The 22191-nt window shown below is 40.3% G+C and overlaps 1 protein-coding gene across 1 annotated transcript in view; it reads left to right on the top strand.

Annotated features, from left to right (window-relative positions):
* Window positions 1-22191, top strand: part of frem2b (FRAS1 related extracellular matrix 2b) — a 55595-nt gene that overhangs the window by 13334 nt on the left and 20070 nt on the right. The window contains exons 3-6 of the mRNA XM_030391550.1: window positions 12216-12362; window positions 16343-16573; window positions 19640-19765; window positions 20936-21187. Coding sequence (XP_030247410.1) covers window positions 12216-12362; window positions 16343-16573; window positions 19640-19765; window positions 20936-21187 — 756 coding nt within the window. The remainder of the gene's footprint in view (window positions 1-12215; window positions 12363-16342; window positions 16574-19639; window positions 19766-20935; window positions 21188-22191) is intronic.

Below are 22191 nucleotides of genomic sequence, written 5' to 3'. Positions count from 1 at the left end.
TGGCGCTGCTAAAATGTTGCACTAAGATGCTGGGCATCAACTACAGTTTAATTGATAACTGCTTTGTCTTTGATTTCAAGCTGTTGCCTCTTTTGATTAGAATGCTGTGATGTAGCCCGGGAAAAACAGCAGCTCCTTTCATTTGGATATCATCATCATTTCAGTTTGCCAAGAAAACAGAGAGGCGCTGAAAATGTTACACAGTTTCAACCAAGATCTCTGGAGAAGGTTTGCTTTTTATACGCTCCTTACAAAAACAGTAGGAGTGTGTTTTGAGAGTAACCAGGCTCTCATCTCATAAAAGGTATGGATGAAACCCTTTGGGGATCCTGTGTGTGGATCAAGCTCCCTCTCTCCACCACCACCTCCACCTGCTTTCCTCCATAAGTGGAGCCTGATAGACAGGATGTGAGAAGTCATCTGGCAGAGAAATGGGAGGGAGCAGTCAGAGGAGATGAAAGATAGAAGTACTCTGTTGGTCCCAGTGTTGGTTGGGGCAAGGCATCAAGCTGCTTCCTGTCGCCTGTAGCAATGGCATGAACGTGCTGATGTGCTGTTCAGTCTCTAAACAGCGCCTGTGTTGACAAGTTGCGAGGGCTCTAATGTAGTAGGTGAGCTCTCCGGGTGTGCAGCCTCATCTACATATGAAAGTAAATAAGTTTTTTTTTTTTTGGGGGGGGGGGGGGGGGTTTGCCCCATGTAGCTTTGAGGAACATAAAGAACATTAAAAAAACATGTCAACAACCTGGATGATGTCCAGAGTTTAAGTCAACCCTTCCCCCCATGAAGAATACTTAGGAATGCCTTGGTGCCTTAAATTAACTAGACCGTGCCTGGGCTTATCTTGGTCTTCCAGGACATGGGCTTGGAGTAAAGACTTACATATTAGCAACTAAATGGGAAGAGGGAAACAAAGATAGGCCACGGGGCGCAGGTTTATTCAACTGGTCAATCTGATGCAGCGCTCATATTTAGCTCCTTAAATCCCCAAGTAATTGGCTGAAGCTATTACAATTACCACAAAACCGTTCTGTAATATTTTAAAGGTTATCACTGGTCAATGGGTCATATGCAAGAACATTAAAGGCAAAGAACATTTAGTGCTACTAGGGTGGTGGAATACCTTTGGGAAAGTCAGCTAACAGATTTAATTTGCAATTAACTTACCTCCTAAAGAGTGTTGATTATTTCTTAAAGGGCATTCAGTGTGTGTGAGTTGAAGTGTCACAGATGGAGCTGAAGGCAACAATGCAACTTTGGCACGCCTCATGTTCATCCCTTTTGACATTTAGCTTTTGTCCTTTGGATCTGATAGTTTTCTGTGTGTGTGAAATGGAACGCATCACATCTAATTACTTTATTCCATTCCTCGGGGTCCAGGTGTTGTGCTCCTTAAACCAGGCTGTGCATCTTGAACACTCAGTGCCTTTGAATGGCAGCCTGACAAAGAAAGCAGCTTCATGAGGCTTAGTCTTTGTTGAGGTGTCCCCACACGTTTTATTCAGTTTTATTATTATTCAGTTTTATTAAATTTTAGTTGTTAGATTTGTTATTTTTTTTAGCTAACTGCCTCTGTCAGTTAGCTTCAACTTGAGAGCACTGCTGCGCTTTGATGCTAACTTCAGTCAGTGAAAAATTAACATTAGCGGTCGACCTACTGTGATATAAACACCAGACCGAGTCCAAGCTGAGCTAATGAGCTTTCAATTTCAATCATTGAATTCAGAGGTAGTATCAATGAAACTCCTGCATCCAAATGAACAAAACAGAAAAAAATACCGCGACACAGCTAGCTTACTGGTAGCCTGCCGCTGCCCTTCCAGAAACGTTTCCTGTCTGCACAGAGACAAACAAGTTATTGGCATAAGGATGTTTGGGAGATCATTTATTGATTTCTGTGTGAGGAGGGTTTACACCTGGGAGATTAACCGAATTAAATTAAACTGATAACATTGTCAGAGATCCTTCAGTGGAGATGATTTACTCAGGACAGATTGGAGAATCCAAACTTTGCTGCAAACCAAGTTTCTATCCTTTGTTGTTTATTGTTGAATCACTCAATCATTTTTGGTGATATTGTTTGAATTTGCCTATCGCTAACCACCGGGATAAACTGACAAGCTGTTGTTGTGAAATCCCCCTATCTTTTTAAATTAGAATTTTAAAATGCAAATGATAGTTGGGAATCCTCAGCATATAATAGCATAACCAGTATAAATCAGTGAAAATTGTAAATCAGATCTAATTGTAACTTTAAATGGATGGTCAAATTGACTGCCTGGTTATGCATTACATATTTTTATTTTTACATCTTCATCTTTCATCAGGTACAATAATATTATGCAGTAATATAGTAATATATGCAGTAAAACACATTTTCCAACCTATCTGCAGTTTCTGCTGTGCTTATTTCATATGCCATCTTTGATATCTACCCAACAGCAGCATCTCATGTCTGTGGCCGGACTGTCTCCAACCTAGTGTTGGTGAATGTGATGTTGTTAATGAGATATGAATGCATCAAACATGCGTTTTAGACAAATTAAGTGAAAACAGTTTGACATAACATCTAGAAAAAGACAATTAAATTGCATCTAAGCTAACATTGTTCTATCCACAGTCAGAATTCACCCCTGCAACTACAAGCGTGACTCTGACTTTGAACCAAAGGTTCTTTGAGATTTTTTCTATAGAAAAATTCTAATTCTCCAACAAAGGCATCCAGGATTTATTCAAATGCAGGGAAAAGGACTTAAAGTGTCTAAATGAAATTTTGCAAGCATTCTAGAAGTAATCTTCTTTTAACATACCTGTGCATATTTTTGAACCCTGGGTTTGTTCCATTGCACAGACTAATCTTCAGTCCAATATAACAAGACAATAACAACACTAAATCCTGAGACATTTTCCCCCCTCTTTTCATGAATGCAGACTAGTATGCTTATCTTTAACATGCAGGTTTGCACAGTTCTACTTGAAGGTTCCTTTTCACCAGACATAAACAAAAACCAAGAGTCATTTAACACCTCTTTAGGAATTACCATTTCAGCATTTCAGGCAGCTTTTCCCTCTCAGGCAAAAGCCTTTAACATGTGAGGATTTGCGAGTAACAACTGTGAAATGCAGCTGAAACATGTCGTTATAAATGAGACCAATGGAGGCCGGCCCTGAGAACAGCCTCGACAAACACCCCGCTCTATTAGTATGGAGCTCATGAGTCTGTGGGACTGGGATGGGGTTTTATATTCTATGGCCTCACACTGCTGCTTTCAGCAAACAGTCCACCATTATTCGGTCTGACAAGAGAGCAAACACTGTGCATTCAAGGGTCAAGAAAAAGCACGTCCCGCTCTCTTTGTCAAGTCCCTTCATCCTGCGTCCTTATGTTGCTTTGTTTTCTCTCACATTTTCACACTTCCCCGTGTAACTCCTTGTTATTTCACTGCCTCTGTTCTTTCTATTCAGTCACCAGCAGCACTGGAAAGTTGAGGTACGTTTAACACATGCACTCGTAACAATGCGAGCCTTTCAGCTCCTGGGACTGAGCCAGAATGTTGTCTCTATGAGCTCATCTCTTCAGGCAGGAAGTGTTTGACATAATCTTTGTTTTCTAAGATGAGCTCAGAAGGAGTGTCGCATCTTATTCTTTAAAAATGTGTTGTTCAGAAAGGTATTGTGACAAGTTTATGCTGAAATGACAGTAGATATATTTTTCAGGTTTCCCCTCTTGCATCTTACTTTATGCTTTTTGGTGGGTTGCCAGAGCTACGTTAGTGCAAAGATTTGGCCTTGTGGCTGTCAGGGCATTCGTACTGTATATAATTGACTGGTAATGAGTGAGGAACCTCTTGATTTCAAATCCACAATGACCTTTACATGTGAATGCTGAGGAAAGCCCTGCAGCTGCTAATTCTGCCTTTTGTTGTTATTTCCGCTGCTATTGAGAGTTCAGGCTTTTGCTCTCTAAACCGTGCCACTGACTATTAATTAAGACACTTGGGGCTGCATCCTCTTTTGACAGACAGGAATGCCTTTCAAGGGCAATCAAGGAATACTGTGTTTGACCTCATCTGCACAATTGAAAACACACCCCTTAGTGCTAACTCTTTGGATAGGTTCTCAAAACTCAGTGTTGGCGAATTGATTTACTTGCTGGCTTATACAGAGATACACAAGGATTCGACTTTTCATCGGATTCATGTGCAATAGTCACCCTTCGGCTGAACAAGTCCAGACAACAGAAGCTGTTGAATGGTCTGAATCTGTATATGTAATGCATCAAATGGTTACATTTATGTTTTAATTGCACACTGTCCTTTACAAATGAAATTGAAATTGAATTGAATTGAATACTAGATTATTCAGATGCACCCTTTTTTAATTGTGTTAAAATGGAATTCTAATCTTGTTAATGATTAGGCTATAGCTTAGCCAAAAACAAGGAAATACTTTCAAATTACTTGTGCCCACCCAAGTCTGACAGTCTGTTTTCCAGCCCTAATGATGTGGTCACGATCAGGGATAAGTCGTGACCTTGGGTGCTTGTCAGCACACCCTGTGCCCCTGGTTGGAAGTCAGCAACCCGCGACAGAGTTGTGCATCCAGAGTGGCCCTCTTGCTAATCCTTATGTGTTTGGAAATAGTCTGTTTCAACTAATATTTCTAGGCAAGCTAATAGGATTATACAAAAAAAAAAAAAAAACCTAAGATGCTTGCATGTGTGTGATGCCAATAATTTGAGACACAGAGAAGTAGTGAAACTAGCCAAATATCCAAACAGCTCTCTTTTGAGTTGTTTATCTGCCATCAGTTTTTTTTTTCTCAGCTGCACTCACTGATTTGTATTTTCTGACAAATTAATTCTGAATGTTCCTCCAAAACTTTTGAAAGAACAATCTTCCCGGCCACTGAGCTGTTTTTGTGATAGGCGTTTTCTGTAATTGATGATAAATGACGTCATCTGTGGCTGGCAGTGTGTGAAGACACCAGAGCGTGAAGCAGACTGAGTGACCTTCCCTACACTCACATTGTACAGTATTTCCTCTGACACAATTGTCTCCTGGGCCCGCAAATAAAGGAGCCCCATCTGAAATAAGAGCTCTGGGAATTCCTCACTGCCTTCCCACTCAGGCGAGGGTGCACCCACTTTGTGACCCAGGAAGAAAGTCATGCGGCAGTTTCCACAACAACCTCATGCTGCAAACTGGAATCAAAAACAGAAAGTGCGGGAAAAAAATGAAGGCTTTTGGTTTGCTTAAAAGGTTTCTTGCTGCCAATCATACTGTGGAGGACGACATTGATAAGAACACTTAAGCACATTTCTGTTTCACAGGAGCCACATTTAAATCACAAACTAATAACTTAAGTGCTTCACCTTGAAGGACTTTCTGTGCATGTTGTTAATGGTGCAGCATTTTCAAAATATGCTCTGGCTCTCATGAGTTATTGAGTTTCGATGCTCATCCATCCATCCCTTATGTGTATTGACTCTGAGCTGAATTATAGAAGTCTGTCTTAATGTAAGGTTTTGCCGCATTCTGCTGAACAAAGGGGAGAATATAAAACTTTATTTGGTTGATTTCTATAATTGCAGAAGTGGTGAAACATGACTTGAATAGCTTCCAAAGTTGTATTCTAATTTTTCACAGTTGACATAACAGGATAGGTATTTTCCCCATTGGTATTAACCTATCCCTGTGTAGAGGTGTGATATATAAACACCTCTTGTTTATTGCATTATTAAACACCTCCTTAACAGCTTCAGCAAGTGCCTATTCATGATTTGGTTATTGAAAGTTTAAGACAAGAACCCACATTTAGAATATGTTGAATACTGAGAGTTAAATCACCTTTATAGTTGTGGTTCAGATGTTAATCTCAAAGAACTTTCCCTGCTGAGAGCAAAGCCTCGCTTGCTTTAAGCCCCGCATGGCTCTCTGACCTGGCACTTTTGTTCCGAAGTGCTTTTGGCCTTTCTTTCAGGCCCCTCAAATATCGCCTCAGAGTGACCACTGTGTCAGAGTGGACAGAGAGGCGGGAGCAGCCAGAATGGACCCTGCGGAGCAGCCAAATTTATGGCAGAATGGTTCCCCAAAAGGCTGCGGCGGTAGAAAAGGGCCTGTGAAATCATAACAGTTCTAAATCTTTCAAGACACGGCCAACTCGTTACAGCTGATACAAGGATTAGGGTGATTAGACCATATCTCCCTCTCTCCCTCTCTCCTCTGCCATGTGCTTTCTTTCCTTCAACAGGATTATCATATCCCTTTTCCCTTAATTGGAGAGATGAAAAGTGTGCTGGTAGGGTCTGGTACATTTTGTAGCCCAGCTCAAGTCATGTTGAAGAGTTAATGTAAGTTGTGTTGATAGAAAGTGTTTACTTCCCATAACAAAAAATATGCTTTATCTTCGATTTATTTTAAGAAACAGTACTTGCTGTTGATTATTTTCTCATGTATGTGTGAGGTCATCTGGTCATTTTGTCTCTCACGTCTCGTCCTAGAAGCAGCGGTGAGCTAAAAATGTCAAGCATAATCCTGCTGCCACAGCAGAATTTAAAATGAACAGGATTAAACGTCCTACTAACCCCCCTCAGACGCAATATTCACACTACATTACAATATTAAAGTCTAATATGCAATGCTATTGTGACAATTCTGTAGTATTAGAGGCTTACTGCCTGTGGGGCTTAAGGTGTAGTTTTTGTTGGCAGTGGTGCCAGAGTAAATTTTATCAGCTGGTCTAAACAGACGTGTTTCATCCTCTGGAGATCTCAAATAATTACACTTGTGAGATGCGAATTTGTCAATATTTTGATTCATTGTACAGGCCTAGTTTTCAACAAAAAGTACTTTATCACAGGCTTATGTTTTGGCGAAGGGATTTTCTTTAGCTTGGATGAAAGGTAGAGGGTCATGTCATCTTCTTCTTAAAATCATCAAGATAAATCCCAAAGCTTTGTGGCAGTCTGGTCAGTAATTGGTGCGATTTGTCGCTATGGATCAAAATGTTAATGTCAGACCCAGTGACTCTAAAAACCAGAAGGGTAATTATTGTAAACAAAGACTTTCTTCAGTTTACTTAAGAAAAATAATCACTACTTTATAAAGATTCAGGGGCTTTTATAGATTGTGTAATTATTATGAGTGATTCTGCTCAAACCAGACACTTACGGTATATCTCCTTCATGAGACTTTGTGGCTCCCGGTGCAGGTGCAAGAACTCCCTACCCAGCGTTTTGTTACCCACATGATTAAATATTTGTGTGCTCGTAAACAAATTAAGTATGGGAAAGTAAAGTGCTCATTTATGCTTGATACAGGGTTTCCATTTCCAAATTGTGCTCCTAGATATGAATCAAAAATGTTACCATTTGTAGTATGATTTAGTATGTAGATCATTCAGCGAATAAACTGTCACGTCAATGACAAATATTGTTTTGGCATTCCCGCAACTGTCAAGCTTCCCCCTTTTAATAAAAAGAGCAAAATTAAAGGTTATTGAAATCTTGAGCCGACTGATTTGATAAGCTCAAATTAGAACTACATTCAGATCAGTCACTTTGTTTTGATAACGCAGCCTTATGCTTAAATACTTTTGATTAATGTCTCCTTCATTAACACTAAACACCCCATAATGACAAAGCCAAAACTGAATTTCTGGAAGTTTTTTCAAATGTTTTAAAAAATAAGAAATATTATATAAACATAAGTATTCACAACCATAACTGAGTACTGAGTTGAAGCACCTTTTGGCAGCAAGCACAGCCTCGAGCCTTCTTGGGTACACAAGCTTTGCACACCTGGATATGGGGATTTTCTGTCATTCTTCCGTGCAGATCCACTCAGAGCTGTGTCAGGTTGGATGGAGTCTGTTGGTGGACAGCCATTTTCATTTCTCTCCATACAGCAGGTGTTTATTTGGTTTCAAGTCAAGGCCCTATCTGAGCCACTCAAGGAAAAGGAGTTGATCCTAAGTCATCCCTGAAGTTAAATCACACTACAGTATTGGTCCTAAAACTACTAGGGGTCCAGTTTCCTTTGACTGCAGCCTTTATGAGATGTTCTAATGATAGAAGGGGGGTTACACAGTTTTCAGATTTAATGCCTTCATTATGAAACATAACATGGTCAAATAAGAAGCTCCTCTGGCTTTGACTCTCTGTGTGGTCTGTTTTAATACAACTTGAAAGGATTCCCTATGAATCACAGTTGTCCATCTATCTCTCTTGTATGTCGCTTGATGTTTCAATGTTACAGTAGATTACAATTACTGCAGATCATGGAGACTGCTGGCACACAAAGTCCATTTGCAGTATATGATCATTAAGTATTTTTAGATGTATTGTGTCTATTGAACAGGATTCACAGACTAGTCCCAATTTATCCTCCCTAATCAGTGTGGTGCTGGCTCTGTGGGCAAAGGGCCGCCTGTCTGTCTGCCTGGCTGAATGAACAGACGAGGGTCCACAGGGCACCGTGGCCTCACGATGCTTGACGGTGGCCAAATAAGGGCTGTCTGCAACATGTATGCAGGGAGGAGACAGGGGCACTAAGTTGGCACAGTCCAGTCTCTCACATTCTTTGGCCTCTCTCAAAAGGCTTCTGTCCCTCAACACACATCCTCTATGTGAGTGGACAGGACTTGTGTTTAGATGTGCAACTACATGAACTGTACAAGGGGTTTTGTGAAAAGGTTCGTGCACAAGGCTGTTAATGATCAAGTGGTTAAAAGAGCAGAGGTTGACAGTTTATTGACCCGGTTATTTAGAGGAACGGGGAGCTAAACAACTTACTTTAAATCAAAAAGACAGATTGCAGGCAGCCAGTCAATTAATCAATGAATGAATGGCTAGAATTCATGGATCCCTGCTATAACCATGTGAGTTCGGGTTTTAATGAGAATATGGATGTCAAGTAGAAACACACTCACGTTCATGTACCTGCTATGAGCAGCTTATATGATGAATCTCAATTCATATGATGTATGTTTCTGCTCTGACCAGCGCAGCAGTGCAGAGATATCGATACTGTGCACTAAATTCTGTCTCAGTGCTGTGAGTGCTGGTTAAAGATTAACGCCGGTGTTTTCCTTGGGGCCTCTTTGAAGTGGACTTACTCAAACCTCCGCTTATCTTAATTAGAAAGAAATCTGGAGGAGTGAAGTGGTCCTCTGGAAACGAGCACCTCCACTCCCCAGCTCCCCGAAGGCCACACTGCAGCTTTACCAGGACTTTATGGCCCCCTAACTCAGTGTTTTCTTGTGTTATGGTGTTGCATGTAGTATAAACTATGAACAGAATTAATTTTTCTGAAGTTTCAATGCGCTGCTTGCTGATTTATCCTCCTCCTCACATATTGCTGGAGTGGAAGAATGAATAATTGATAGAGCTACTTCATGTGTCTGAATGCTGTTGCAAACCTGTGTTTAAGGTGATTCATCCTGAGAGAGAGAGTTCCTTTTCGAGGCTAAGCTTGATGTGGAGGCTATTTCTTAAGTGTCATGTAGATAATTGTGCAAAACGTGTGGCCATTTAATGTTGAAATGTGTGAAGTAAATGCCTCTAAAATGTCGCTGTGTTTCAAGTGTTTGGTTATACAGCGATGATTCATTTAATTTAAATTCTCCATTTTCCAGAATTATCCTTGCGATCAAGAGTGTCAGCCGTGGTATGACTATTACAAAGCCTGTGCCAGCGTGTGAAGTCGGATGAATAGTCGCGACCTTCTCTGTTTCCATTACCTCAGTGGAGGATGGCCTCCTTCACGACTCAGAGATCACACATGAAGTGTTTACTGGTGGCATGCGTGCCATGATGCTGGCTTTAATCCAAACGGAGTAGGGAGGTCCTGTCATACACAGGTCACCTGTCTGCTAGAGAAGGATGTGGAACACACAGGAAGCAAAATCCTACACTGTGGTAGACCTCAAGAATGTATGAGGTGTATAATGTATTACTTTAGACATTTTCAAGTCTCTATTACCATATCATACAATACAATAGTGAGTCAGCCTTTACATTTGCAACATTCATGCATCAGAGGTTTTTTCTTACCCTTAAACTTTTTTTTGTGCACATCATTCACAGTTCTATGATGAATTGTTTGTCTTATTGCTGGCTTTCTGAAAGTGTAACACTTTGATTTCGATCTACCAAACTTGACTTACCAAGCAACTTTTCCCCCTACTTGTCATTTATTCAGAGCACCTCCCTTATGATTTTTTATTCATGCAGTGATGCAAAGTTTAGCATAATACTCAAGAATATAGATATGTTTATTACATTACCATATTAATAGCACCTTATTTGGGATTAACAGAGGAGATGGCTGCACATGAACAGTGACAGTGACTGATGGCTGGGCAGACCAACTTAAGAACACTGACAATAAGATATAGAAAAACAGCTATCACCTTTTGAAGTTTCATAAACAAATTAAAAACACAATTTTGTTGATTTCAAATTTGAAGGAAATACTGGGACAAATTCTTCTCATTGTATGAACTGTCAAGGAAACTGTTGTTTTCTGCTTTGAGTCATAATAATTTCAGGAGCTCATGATGTCGTTGTGTGTTAAAATGGTGTCGGGCTAAAAAAATAATTTTCAACGAGATAAAGAACCTCTGTGTTCACGAGAATTGAATGTTAATAAAAATGTATCCAACAAGATAATTTAAATGTTTTGTTTATTTTGCAGGAGAGAGAAAATAGAGCAGCTTCTCTTTACAGTTTCCGCAGCTATATGTCCCAATTACAGCTCCATGTTGACTTAACTGAGTCCGTGTGAAGTTCACTCTGAACTGAATCTTTAAGTTTGAGTCACATCAGCTTCCGTCTATTTTTTTTTCTCGCCAGCATTTTTGATGAAGTCCATTAGTGCTGCTAACCACAGCTGCAAAGATAAATTAGGGAAAGTCATGTTTCTTTCACTTCGCACTGAATTCTTAGACTTCAAAACTTTGAGTCATCTATCTGGTGGAAAACATCAAAGCACCTCCATGTGCTCATTATGGATTAAAGAACTTTATTCAACTAAATGATTTAAATGAGTTGTTGGTTTTGTATGAGTGGTGGGGGAAGAGAACACGCTGTGCTCCCCGTCGTCCTTGTGCGTCACTCAGACTTTGTCCCTTTTCCAAGTTACGGTTCTGTGTTGTCAAAAAGAATCGATGTCAGGAGCATTAAGACCTTTTTTTACTCTGTGTGAGGAAATATGAACACTATTAGAGCGAAGGGCAAAGCTCTGAACAGGTGCAAAGAATGTTTCAGATGTGCGCACACATTCACTCACACACAAACTCGTAAATGCATGCACTCTCACACATAATAAAAGACCCAGGGTGAATGTGTATAGGTCTCACTGTGCCCATGGAGAAAGGAAATGGACACAGTGGAGCGGTCAGCTGGACGTAACAGATTTACCGACCATAACAGCCGGGGTGGGGCAGGATAGAGACTCTCAATCGTGCCTAACACAAACAACAGCGATGTCCTTACACCCTCCCGGCAGTTTCACTTTTATTCCACCACTTTCAGAAGTGCCAGATGTTTAGTGGCTCAGTCGTCTGTATCTCGCTATCCTCGTCTAGTACTGCAGCAGGCAGCAGCTCTAACTGAGCAGTCTGGTGAATGCAGGAATCAGTGGATCATTATTTAGTCTGCCAGTCGGTGCTTTAGAAATTACGTGTGATGTGGTTTCTACATATGTTCGTACTTTTTTTGTCAGAGTTTGTGTACCTGTGTGCGTTTGATGCCAGTATTTGCAGCGCTGCTTAGAGTCTTTATGGTCAAATAGTAGCAGCGATGCCCTCCAGTATGTAGTCATGGCCTTTGAATCCAACTTCAAACGGCAAGGATAAAATAACCCAGTTCAGACAGGAAACAGACACCTTTTATCTTAATTAGAATTGAAGCAATTAGACAGCAAGAATTCCATTCCTTTTGCATAAGGGCCATACAGTCCTCTTACCACCCACTGAGTGCTAGAAGAGTCAAAGTCCTAAAGGTATCCAAGAAGTCATTCTAATAAGGAGCATGGAAAACTTCTGTGCCACCCCAAAAATAAATAGTTATGGTAATTTCTGAAACATGTTTTGGATTATAAATTCCCAGTTAAGCTGTTTGACTTTTGTGCTTTCCCCTGCTGTGTGATGCGCTCTTGGGAGCTGTTATACCTCTTTTTCCTTTAACTAATGTATAAACGATTTGCTTGCAGGAGGCAACAGACTGAAGAACCAGCAGTTCCGTCTGAACTGGGCCTGGATCTCTTTAGAAAAGCAATTCTACGTGGTGGATGAAGAGGACAAGTTCCTGGAGGTGTTGCTGAAGCGTCGGGGCTACCTGGGGGAGACCTCCTTCGTCGGTAAGCAGACATCATCTCTAATTTTATCAAGACACTTCCAATAATAACTCCATCCAAGGTGACAGATATCCATCATTATTACTCCAAGTTACTTGAAAGTACTGAGAGTGTGTAGCATTATAATACATATAATTTATCAAATGTTACTGAATGTGCTGATTATTTCCAAGTATCTTGATAGCTAACACTCAAGAAGAACAAATAAACAAATAAATGTGATGAAAAATAAACACTCCTTGTCAGAATATTGCCTAGGGTTCCCTTCAGCTATTTATAGTCTTTTTTTTCTTTTTAACACCTACATAAAGGAGAGTGCCAGAGGCCAACGTATTGACAGACACAACTACACACACTCACACAAACTTTGAGATACTTAAGCACAACCCTATGGCTGGCATAGACACCCTTTGGGGTCGCACAGGTCTTGACCTTTCCCCCGTCTCCTCCGGCCAGTATTTACGTCCCAGTCACACAATAGCACAGGACAATCCCAAGTGACTGCATCTGCACGTGAGAAAGGTCACACAAAGTTGGTGGTGATGGAAAGGCGCCACTCCAAATGTTAGTCGAGGCAATTTACTGGCCGGAACTAAACGAATAATAACTGTTAAAAAAAACAAGCTGCTGTAAGGATTTATGAGAGGTAGGAATTCTTACTGCTGGCACCGTTCGTCCCTTTAGTGTTGCCATTTATACGGTCCATAAAAATGAGGTGTGATTAAATTGACCTGATGATAGTAGAGGTCACATCCAGTGGGATCATTTACTGTACTGTCGCCTGTATCTTTGAATACCCCAGGGTGTCAGACTAATGAAACATCTCTCAGGCGATATGCAAATGTTAGTGACCTTTATAGTCCCTCAAACTGCACAATATATCTACTCTACCTCCGAGACTTGGTGGAATAAAAAGAATATGTATTTTAAAACAGATTATAATACTGAGTACAGATATACTGGTGGATATACTCGATAATAGTTTTCACTGTAACAAGTAAAAAAAACAAGAATACATTATATTGTGTTGTTCATGATGCGAAGGAACAAGAACAAAAGAAACTAAAACTAAAAAATAAACGGAAACGCCTGAGTGATGACCTCACAGTGATCTCTTTGCAAAAGAATGTTACCAAACACCAAATGATGTATCTTTAGAGGGAGTTTGGGTAAACAATCAAATAATTGTCCCTTGTTTATAGTTTCTGGAGCATTGCTACTATTTTATTAATGATTGCATTATGAAATAAAGAAGTGCTAATTTGAACTTTGGATGCACTCTGTGCTCACTACCCAGAAAAAAAACAGAAAACATTTGCATTCTATGATGTCCGACTGTTGTGTGCTTTCAAGTCCAAACCGTAGTTTTTCATAAGCAGTTTTCTTATGATTGAGGCAACATGAAGGGGATTGATAATGGATGAGGGGGAATGATTTACCTCTCCATGCTGCCGCTGGAAAGCACACAAAAGAAGCTGTAATTTAAATTTTGAGAGCGCAGTCGGAACCATTTTGCTTTACAATGCCCTCAAAGTACAAATAGCAATAAAGTTCCTTTTTCTGAATGCATATCTGGTGAAACCTTTTATGTTTCTTCATTTCTCATTCCACTAAGTGAGTACATGTTTACCTCCTCAGGCAGTGATTCTTTGATCATAGACCACTCTGTTCTTTTTTCAGTCTTATCAAATATCCTTGGAAGTTTATGTTTTACAATTTATAGCCAAGAATTCAATCTTAAAGATTGAACAGAAAATGTTTTGAATGTGCTATTACGTTAATGAGTATTTGTAATTCGCATGTCAAACCCCCTTCCCTTTTTCTGTCACGCTCAGGCTGTAACATGAGTATACTTAAATATTCAGAAAGCAATACAGCGGCATGGCAGGCTTTAATAATTAAACTACAAGGAATTTGTACTACAAGGAACCTTTAACTTCTTATGAAACAGTCATAAGCAAACGAGACCATCAGAAGAGTGGCTATGTCTACATATTTTATACGGTTAATATAGTCATTCCTAATGTCTGTCGTGGGGTTGGATTTCGACTTATCTAGGACGGAAAAGTCATACTGTAAAATTTGAACTAGTTTATATGGCAGAGTGCTGGGTATGAAGTGAGGAGTCTCTCAGCTAGAGGAGAAAATCTGCGCAGCAGTCTGTTGGTATTGCACTTAAACAATGTTTATCTTGTTTCATCATCATCACATTACAGTCATTAATCTCATATAGCCACAAGTACATACTTGACCTCAATGCTTTGCATCCTGCAAAGAGCTGTGTTTTAAGTAAATGCATTGTATCTTTTTTCACTGACTTCCAAAACAAATGCAAGCATTAGCCTGATCACAATAAGAGGCACTGGTGCTCATACTGCTTATTTATGCAGAGCTCAGCAGTCCACAACTGCCAACCATTATTCTGCCTCAGTCAGGCCCTGGCCACACTACACAACTCAGATCGCTGTGTTGTTCACACTATAGAACTTTCTGTTGCCGGTGATCGGTCCCAACGCTGCGGGATCACAGTTTTGAAGAATTCAGACATACTGACTATAGCACATGGGGCCAAGCCAATCTGCCTCTGTTCTGAGGTTTTTATGTCAGCAATCTTGAAACATGGCGGCGACAGCAAGATAATGGCTAAAATTCTGTAGTGTCAACTTGGCATAAGGTGGTATGATTCATGGTTAAATAAAAACAGTATTAACTATTTTGAGTTTTTCTTTTTTCTGCTGCTTTGAGGACAGGAGAGCAAAGGCAGTAGACCGTTTTGATTAACCAGCATAAACAGGCCACCAGAGCAGCCTGACAGTTCAAGCCACCCATCTGCCTCTGAGCTGCAATGAGATGGTGACTGATCCCAGACCAGTGCCTTCTCATGAAGACTAGGGATATCTCTCTTTTCCCAGCCCTGCCTGAGTGAACACTGATCAGAGGAGCCCACTCTTGTTCTACTGCCTCACTGGTCAATGTGCACAGTGCAGGTGGCACCAGTTTGGAGGCTGCAGATAGCCCACCTGCCGCGAAGTCTCACAGCGGCTGCTGTGATCCTGGCCATCCAATCCTAGCATTGTGCAGGAGAGTTAGCCATCCTCTTCTAGCTACTCTTTGAAGACTGCTGATTTTTCAAGCTCCATTGAGCTTGACCATTTTATCTCAGCACATATGTGCAGGAGCCTTTTCCTTCCGTCTGTACTTGCATATCAAAGCCCACTTTTCATTCCCATCAAAGAACAGAATGGTAATTTTCTTAAAAACCCAAACTCATGCATTTTTCTATCTACGGTCTTTTGAAGATCTTTTGTGTTGTCCTGATGCAGCATTTCAGTTTCTCTCCTCTCTTTCTTCTTTCCTCAGTTGTCAACAAATAGATTTTTTTTACTACAGTGCTCCATTTTGTCCAGTATTTGTGGATTGCCTCTCTGATGTGCAGTTACATTCATGCTATTTTCTGCCAGACCCCTGCTGTGAATTGTGTGGCCAGTTAGCAAAGACAATGGTGAGGCTGTGTGCCCCTGCTCAACAGGACTCCTGCAAGCGTCACAGCTATAGTGACTGTGAGCCCCCATCAGACAGTTCACATGCTGAAGGTCAGACAATGCAATTTAGCCTTCAACCACTGCTGCTGCAACCAGGCTGACATTAGGGATAATTGGCTTTATTCCAACCATGGCCATTTGAAACACTGGGGTTGTTAGTCTGCACCCAGAAGATGGCCAAATATTATCAGGCTAGACCAACTGGGGTGTGACATTTTCCTGGTGTTATAAGAGATGAAAAACAGTAGTTTAATTATATTTTTTTAATGATAAGAATATATCATAGTTCACAGAACACTCTAACACAGTTTATTCAAAGGTAGATATGAAAAAACGTATTAACTTACTTTACTACATTACGCTATATGTAGTATTTAAACAAGTTTTAGCAGATGTTACCGTATTATGATGATAAACCATTTTTTCCATGTGCTTCTAAAGGTATTGGTACGAATGATGTCACTGCAAAAAAGGATAAAGACTTCCGGGGAAAATCTCAGAAACAGGTGCAGTTCAACCCTGGCCAAACAACAGCCACGTGGAAGGTCCGGATCCTGTCAGACAGCGAGTATGAAGTGTCAGAAACCTTCCAGATAATTCTGTCTGAGCCGGTGATGGCGGCCCTTGAATTCCCAGAGTTTGCTACTGTTGAGATCCTGGACCCTGATGACGGTCAGTAATGAACTCACTTCTGAGTTGTTATTGATTATTATTATTATTGATTCAGGATTTGATTTGAATTCAAATGTTTTGTTTCATTCTCTTGCTTAACGTGGGTATACACTAAGTTATAGTGATATTAAACATTTCCACATTGAAACAGTTCAAAACAACTAGACCTTTGTTGAGTTGTGTACTGTAATTTTATTCAAGGCAACGGTGTGTTTCATTTGGTCACCTGTTGCTTTAACTCACAAGTAAATGTCAAATGATACATCAGAGAGTGAGAAAGGAAGTCACTGTTCATTACTAAACATCAGATAGATTTTCATCAGTAATGGCTGATGATTAATAATGAAAACACTTTATGACATCATCGAACTACGTCTGTCGTTTACATTTTTTTGATTGAGAGTCCCCTAGTGGCAGAAAAGACATGCTTTGCAGTTTATACATTTATTGACAATTAGCAATTAAACACACTATGGGCTTACAGTTTGAGCTATAATAGAGTTTGACAGAAGAACATTTACCAGCTATTGAAATTTAATTGATCATTTGATGTGTTTTTCTTCAACATTTTGCAACGTTGTTCGACCATCATACAGTGTTGGTGTTGGTTACATTTTGAATAGGAGGGCGCAGCCTCAATGATGGGCCATCTCATGCCAACTAGTTAGCAACTTTGAGCGCTAATAGCAAACATCACAGTACATGTTCTTTCTCCGTGAGTTAGAACATGAAAAATAAATACAGAAAAGGTAATAAGGCAGTGCACCTTTCGGGAAAATAAGCAAACCAAAACAAATGGGTCACTAAAGTAGGTTACATGTCACCCAGTGCACTGAATTTCTCCAATTAGTTTAGGAGTACCTAATTGTGGATCTTTGTCTAGCTGCGCAGATCTTAGTTCAGGTCCTTTAATTCATTCGCTCTCATCCCAGCTTTATTCATGTCTTGGGGAAATGCTTATGTCCATCTGCCTGATGACATAAAACCACATAATATCATAAATACAAACTTAATTCAAATCAAGACTGAAACCTTGAAGGGAACTAATAACATCTTTGACCCAACTTGATTATGAAAATAGCTACATGATGAGTCTAAAGCAAACCGTGTTCATGGGCAATATTTTTATTCCACAAGTGTAGATAAACAAGGTCGAAAGGATATGGAGATATGCTGACCTCCCTCGAATGTGAAATGAGCACTACAGGAACAGATGAACAGTGTTTGTGATAACAGCTTGACTGTAATGGAGCTGAGATGGAGAGCTGCATAATATAAATATTGATAATGCTTCTCCTCTTCCCATAGGGCTTCACTGGGTGAAAAGTAGGAATTTGGTGTCAACAGTTTATGTTGATTAACATGTTCAGTTGGAACTTTGTTTCTCAGAACGTCAACCTCCAGAGGGCAATCAAAAAAAAACTGTCAGCTATCTCTCTGCAAGACGAGTACATTTATTGTTGTTTCTTTTTTGTCCTCACACAGCCATATGTCTATTAACATATCATTATTCTGTTTGTAGTTTCTAAAGTTTTATTTTATTTTGGCCTCTCAAGGTCGAATACTCTTTGAAGCCTCATAAAAATGTATTTTTCTGTGTGTGTTTTTTCACTAAGAGCAGAAAAATGAAATAGCCTAGAGGCTGCCACCCTGAAACTGTGAGAAATAAATTATTTTACACCAGACAGACTTAAATGGCTCAGGCTGCAAGCAGCTGGGCATTAAAAAACAAGATGTGAAGCGTGGCCACATCAGCCCACGCAAGTGTATGCATGGTCTCCAGGACGGGAGAGGAAAGGTCGAGTTCTGTTGACTTACCAACACCTCGTTAATGTGGGTGATGCTCACTGAAAAGCATGCAAGGCTTCTGTCTGAGCTCTGTGGCGGAAATGTTGCAAACCCATTACCTTCCTGATTGCAGCTCAGAGAAGGAGGGAGACAAAGAGCTGGAGAGTTGCCAGAAAAACTGAAAAAAACGATTTGTTTAACGTGTCCCTGCTTGCAAACATAATTAACAAACCTTTTTATTCAAGCCAGTTCTTCTGGGCAACCACAGCCCAATAACCAAAATGAATGTTGGCAAGTAACTTTCAGCAAACCATGGACATGCTGAAACTTTACTTTTCTTTAGGCCCAATTTGCAATGTAATGTTGTGACAATGCTGTGCTTATGGTCTGTCTAGGTTAAGGAACTAAAAACCCTCACTAAGGGCAAGAGAATATCATGTTTTGGCTTACCTGGTTCTTTCTCCACAAACAAAGCTGGAAAATATCCCCACTTCTCATTAAATGTATCCGGTGGTTTCATTCTTACAAACGTTGAAACACTGCCTTGAACAGTGGTGTCTCGCTTAGCAGCCATTTTGGCCAGCTCAAACTTCACCACCACCTACTCCTCCACTTAAATGACCTTAAAAGTCATATTATGTGGTCCGATAGGATTTGAAAAATGTATTCTGGTGACATGGCTGGCAATCAACAATAGACTCCTGTAATGATACCGAATATGCAAGACGTTGAAGTGGACACATTGTTTTCAGTTCACTAAATTATTCTGTATTGTTTTTCTAAACATCTTAAAGATCGCATCCATCTATTTTAACTTACCGTGTGAATAACCACAGCTGTCTCTACGTGATATTCTGTGTAACAGTGTAAGCCGCCTCTAGGTTGGAATATTTCCTGCGGATGAATAAACAGGAGATGGAGGGTTTTGATTAAATGTGATTGAAGCACCATCAGCGGAGCTGTAAATGAGAGCTGTCACTGGTCCCGGTGTGTAAGCTGCACGCCTGTGGTTTAAAGTCTTTTGATGCAAATAATGTCACATATGATTTGATGTTCTGAGGCGCCTGCTTTTTCTTCATCTCCGATCAGTCAGTTCAGTTCACTTGACATTTAATTTACCACGTTCAATTTGCCAGAGAACAGATCACACATGAGCTACTTTCTGGTGCCAAGAGACAGATAAGACTTAACATAAAGGTATTTAACTCAGATGATATGAACGCACTATTTCAAAAGTAATGAACTGATGTGTTGAATTTTGATTTTTCTCACATACAGAGTCGACAGTCTTCATACCCTCAGCTGTGTACAACATAGAGGAGGACATTGGTGAGCTGCTTATCCCGGTACACAGGAGTGGAGATGTCAGTCAGGAGCTCATGGTCATCTGCTACACCCAGCAAGGTAACAAAGGAAAGTAGTGAACTGTATTTTCATGAAAGGTTTGGTGATTGAAGTGAAAATGAGCAATGAGCTCGACCTTAATACCCGCTACTCCTCTTGATCACCTCTCTGTCTTGAAATCAGATGTGGATTGAGGCTGAAGTACTATAACTGACATCTGTTAAGGCCAGCATGTTTTGAAGTGGCAGATGGTGAAGGTTGCCATGTTGTTAATAACTCACTGCTAATGATTTTCGCAACAGTTTTGTCATTTTGACTTTGCAGCAGTTTAATTCCATTGATTCATTTGTACATTTCTTGCCTGCCATATCAATATTTCTTCAATATGTATCCCAAATTTGAATGTTTTAATTTTCAATGTTATGTTGTGACAAAAATGTGCTTTAGGTTTTGTTTGTTTAGGCACAAAAGCCACTTGGTTAAGGTTCGGATGAGATCATGATTTGGCTTAAAGTACCTGGTTTTGTAGACACAAAGATGGCAGCAAAACGTCCCAACATCTCGGTCACACCACCACCATCCCCTCCTCCACCTTACATGAACGTAATACGAGATGTATTGTTGAGATGTTGGCATTATAAATATAAAACGCACACATTTAGAAGCTCTGTGGTTTGCAGAAAAAACAGAATGGCAGCTCTTTATTCGGGCGACTGGGCTGTTCATTCTTGCACATAAATGTAGGTGCAAAGTGACAGTTAATCAGTGTACCAGAGAAAAAAGAAACCCACAAGCTGCTCTGTCTGTTGTCACTGACTCGATGGCAGCTGTTCAGTTGTCACATGCTGTAATCCTTAAAAATGGAAGAGGAAGTGCAAAGAAAATAACCTGATAAAGATTCCATGTCAGCTCAAAAGAGTGAAGGCTTCTCTTTACTGTCAAAGCAGGGCTGTTGTAATTCAAGAAAGAGTTAAGGTTGGTTTGCTCAAATGATGATGTGTATATACATTAGGCAGGAGTCAGAGAATAACTAGTCTAAGAAACATTATGTAGACACCTATAGAACTACCTCTACCTCGTAAGGTGGTATTCATGTAAACATTGATTATCGAGAAACAATTTCAGAGTAAGATGAAATCATATTTGTATATTGATTTTGATGTCACTGTGCTGATGCAGAGTTTGGATCGTTAACTTTGCTTTCTGTAATTCTATTTTCTGCCCCCTCAGTTTCAGCTACAGGCACCATCCCCACCACAGTGCTGTCCTACTCTGATTACATCTCCAGGCCTGAGGACCATCACAGCATCCTGCGCTTTGACAAGGGAGAAGTGGAGAAATCCTGCCGGGTTGTGATCATCGATGACTCTCTGTATGAAGACGAGGAAAGTTTCAATGTCACCCTCAGCATGCCCATGGGGGGCCGTCTGGGCTCAGAGTTCCCCACAGCTAGAATCACAATCATTCCCGATATGGAAGACGGTAAGATGACATTTCACCGTTCATAAGTGTGAAATGTTAATGCAGTACAGTGTCAGGTTGTCTCTGCAGGGACAAGACAGCAAAGGGCTTTGATAATGGAAGCCCTTTGTGGCATTTAGAGAGTTCGTTCTGTGCTTTTTCCTTTGACTTTTAAAGATTTTCCATTTTGATGAAAGCTCAAAGAAAAGGCAGAGCGAATCTGTTTCTTGGCTAAAGTTTCCTTTGTTTGTTTCATATAGGTAATGCGATAGCACATTTGACAGTAGCTGAAAATGAGTCCTGAAAAACGTTTGTGATTGCAATATTTTTGGCTGTATGAATTAATGCATACAGGTAAGCAGGTGGGCAGACAGACAGCAAATACGTGCCTTTGTTTGAATTTTTTGCTGAGTGTGTTTGTGCTTGTCTAACAATGTCTGGGAGATAAAGTGCTTGAGTGTGCGAGCCTCCTTCCTGCAGGCGAAGCCTTTATCTCATATCTGCAGGCTCAGACCGGAGGGCAGATAGTCTCCAATATCTTCATGACGCCTCTTTGTTCTCCAACACCTGACGGCCATTCCTCAGTTCCCTATCACTCTTGATGATCTCCGGAAGCACTGCTGTGAAGTCAGGGCTCTGTGACTGCAGGCAGGCAATGCTGGAGCTGAAAGACCCAGCATGATTGCGGAACTGTCTTTTTTTCCTCAAATCAAATACAGTTGAAACTAGATAATTGGGGTGATTATGCAATTTTCAATTCAGCATTCTATTTAATTGCTTGGTTTAAATAGTCAGAAAATCATGACCAATGGGGAATGATTGGTGTTTTTGCATCTCATTGTGGTAAACTAGCTTCATTGAGATTTTTTTTCTTTAATTCTTCTCTAAATGCTCCAGTTACTTAGAGACTTGCTGTTTTGGGAGACCTCTCAGTTACTGTACACACTGCTAAAATGTCATAGACTTTAATGTAAATTGAAAAATCATGCTTTGAGCTAACCTGTCTCACCACAAAACCACCTGGA

The sequence above is a fragment of the Sparus aurata genome, chromosome 2 (assembly GCF_900880675.1).
Source record: "Sparus aurata chromosome 2, fSpaAur1.1, whole genome shotgun sequence".
NCBI lineage: Eukaryota > Metazoa > Chordata > Actinopteri > Spariformes > Sparidae > Sparus > Sparus aurata.
The sequence above is the reverse complement of the archived record's forward strand: the minus strand, read 5'-3'. Positions and strand labels throughout refer to the sequence as shown.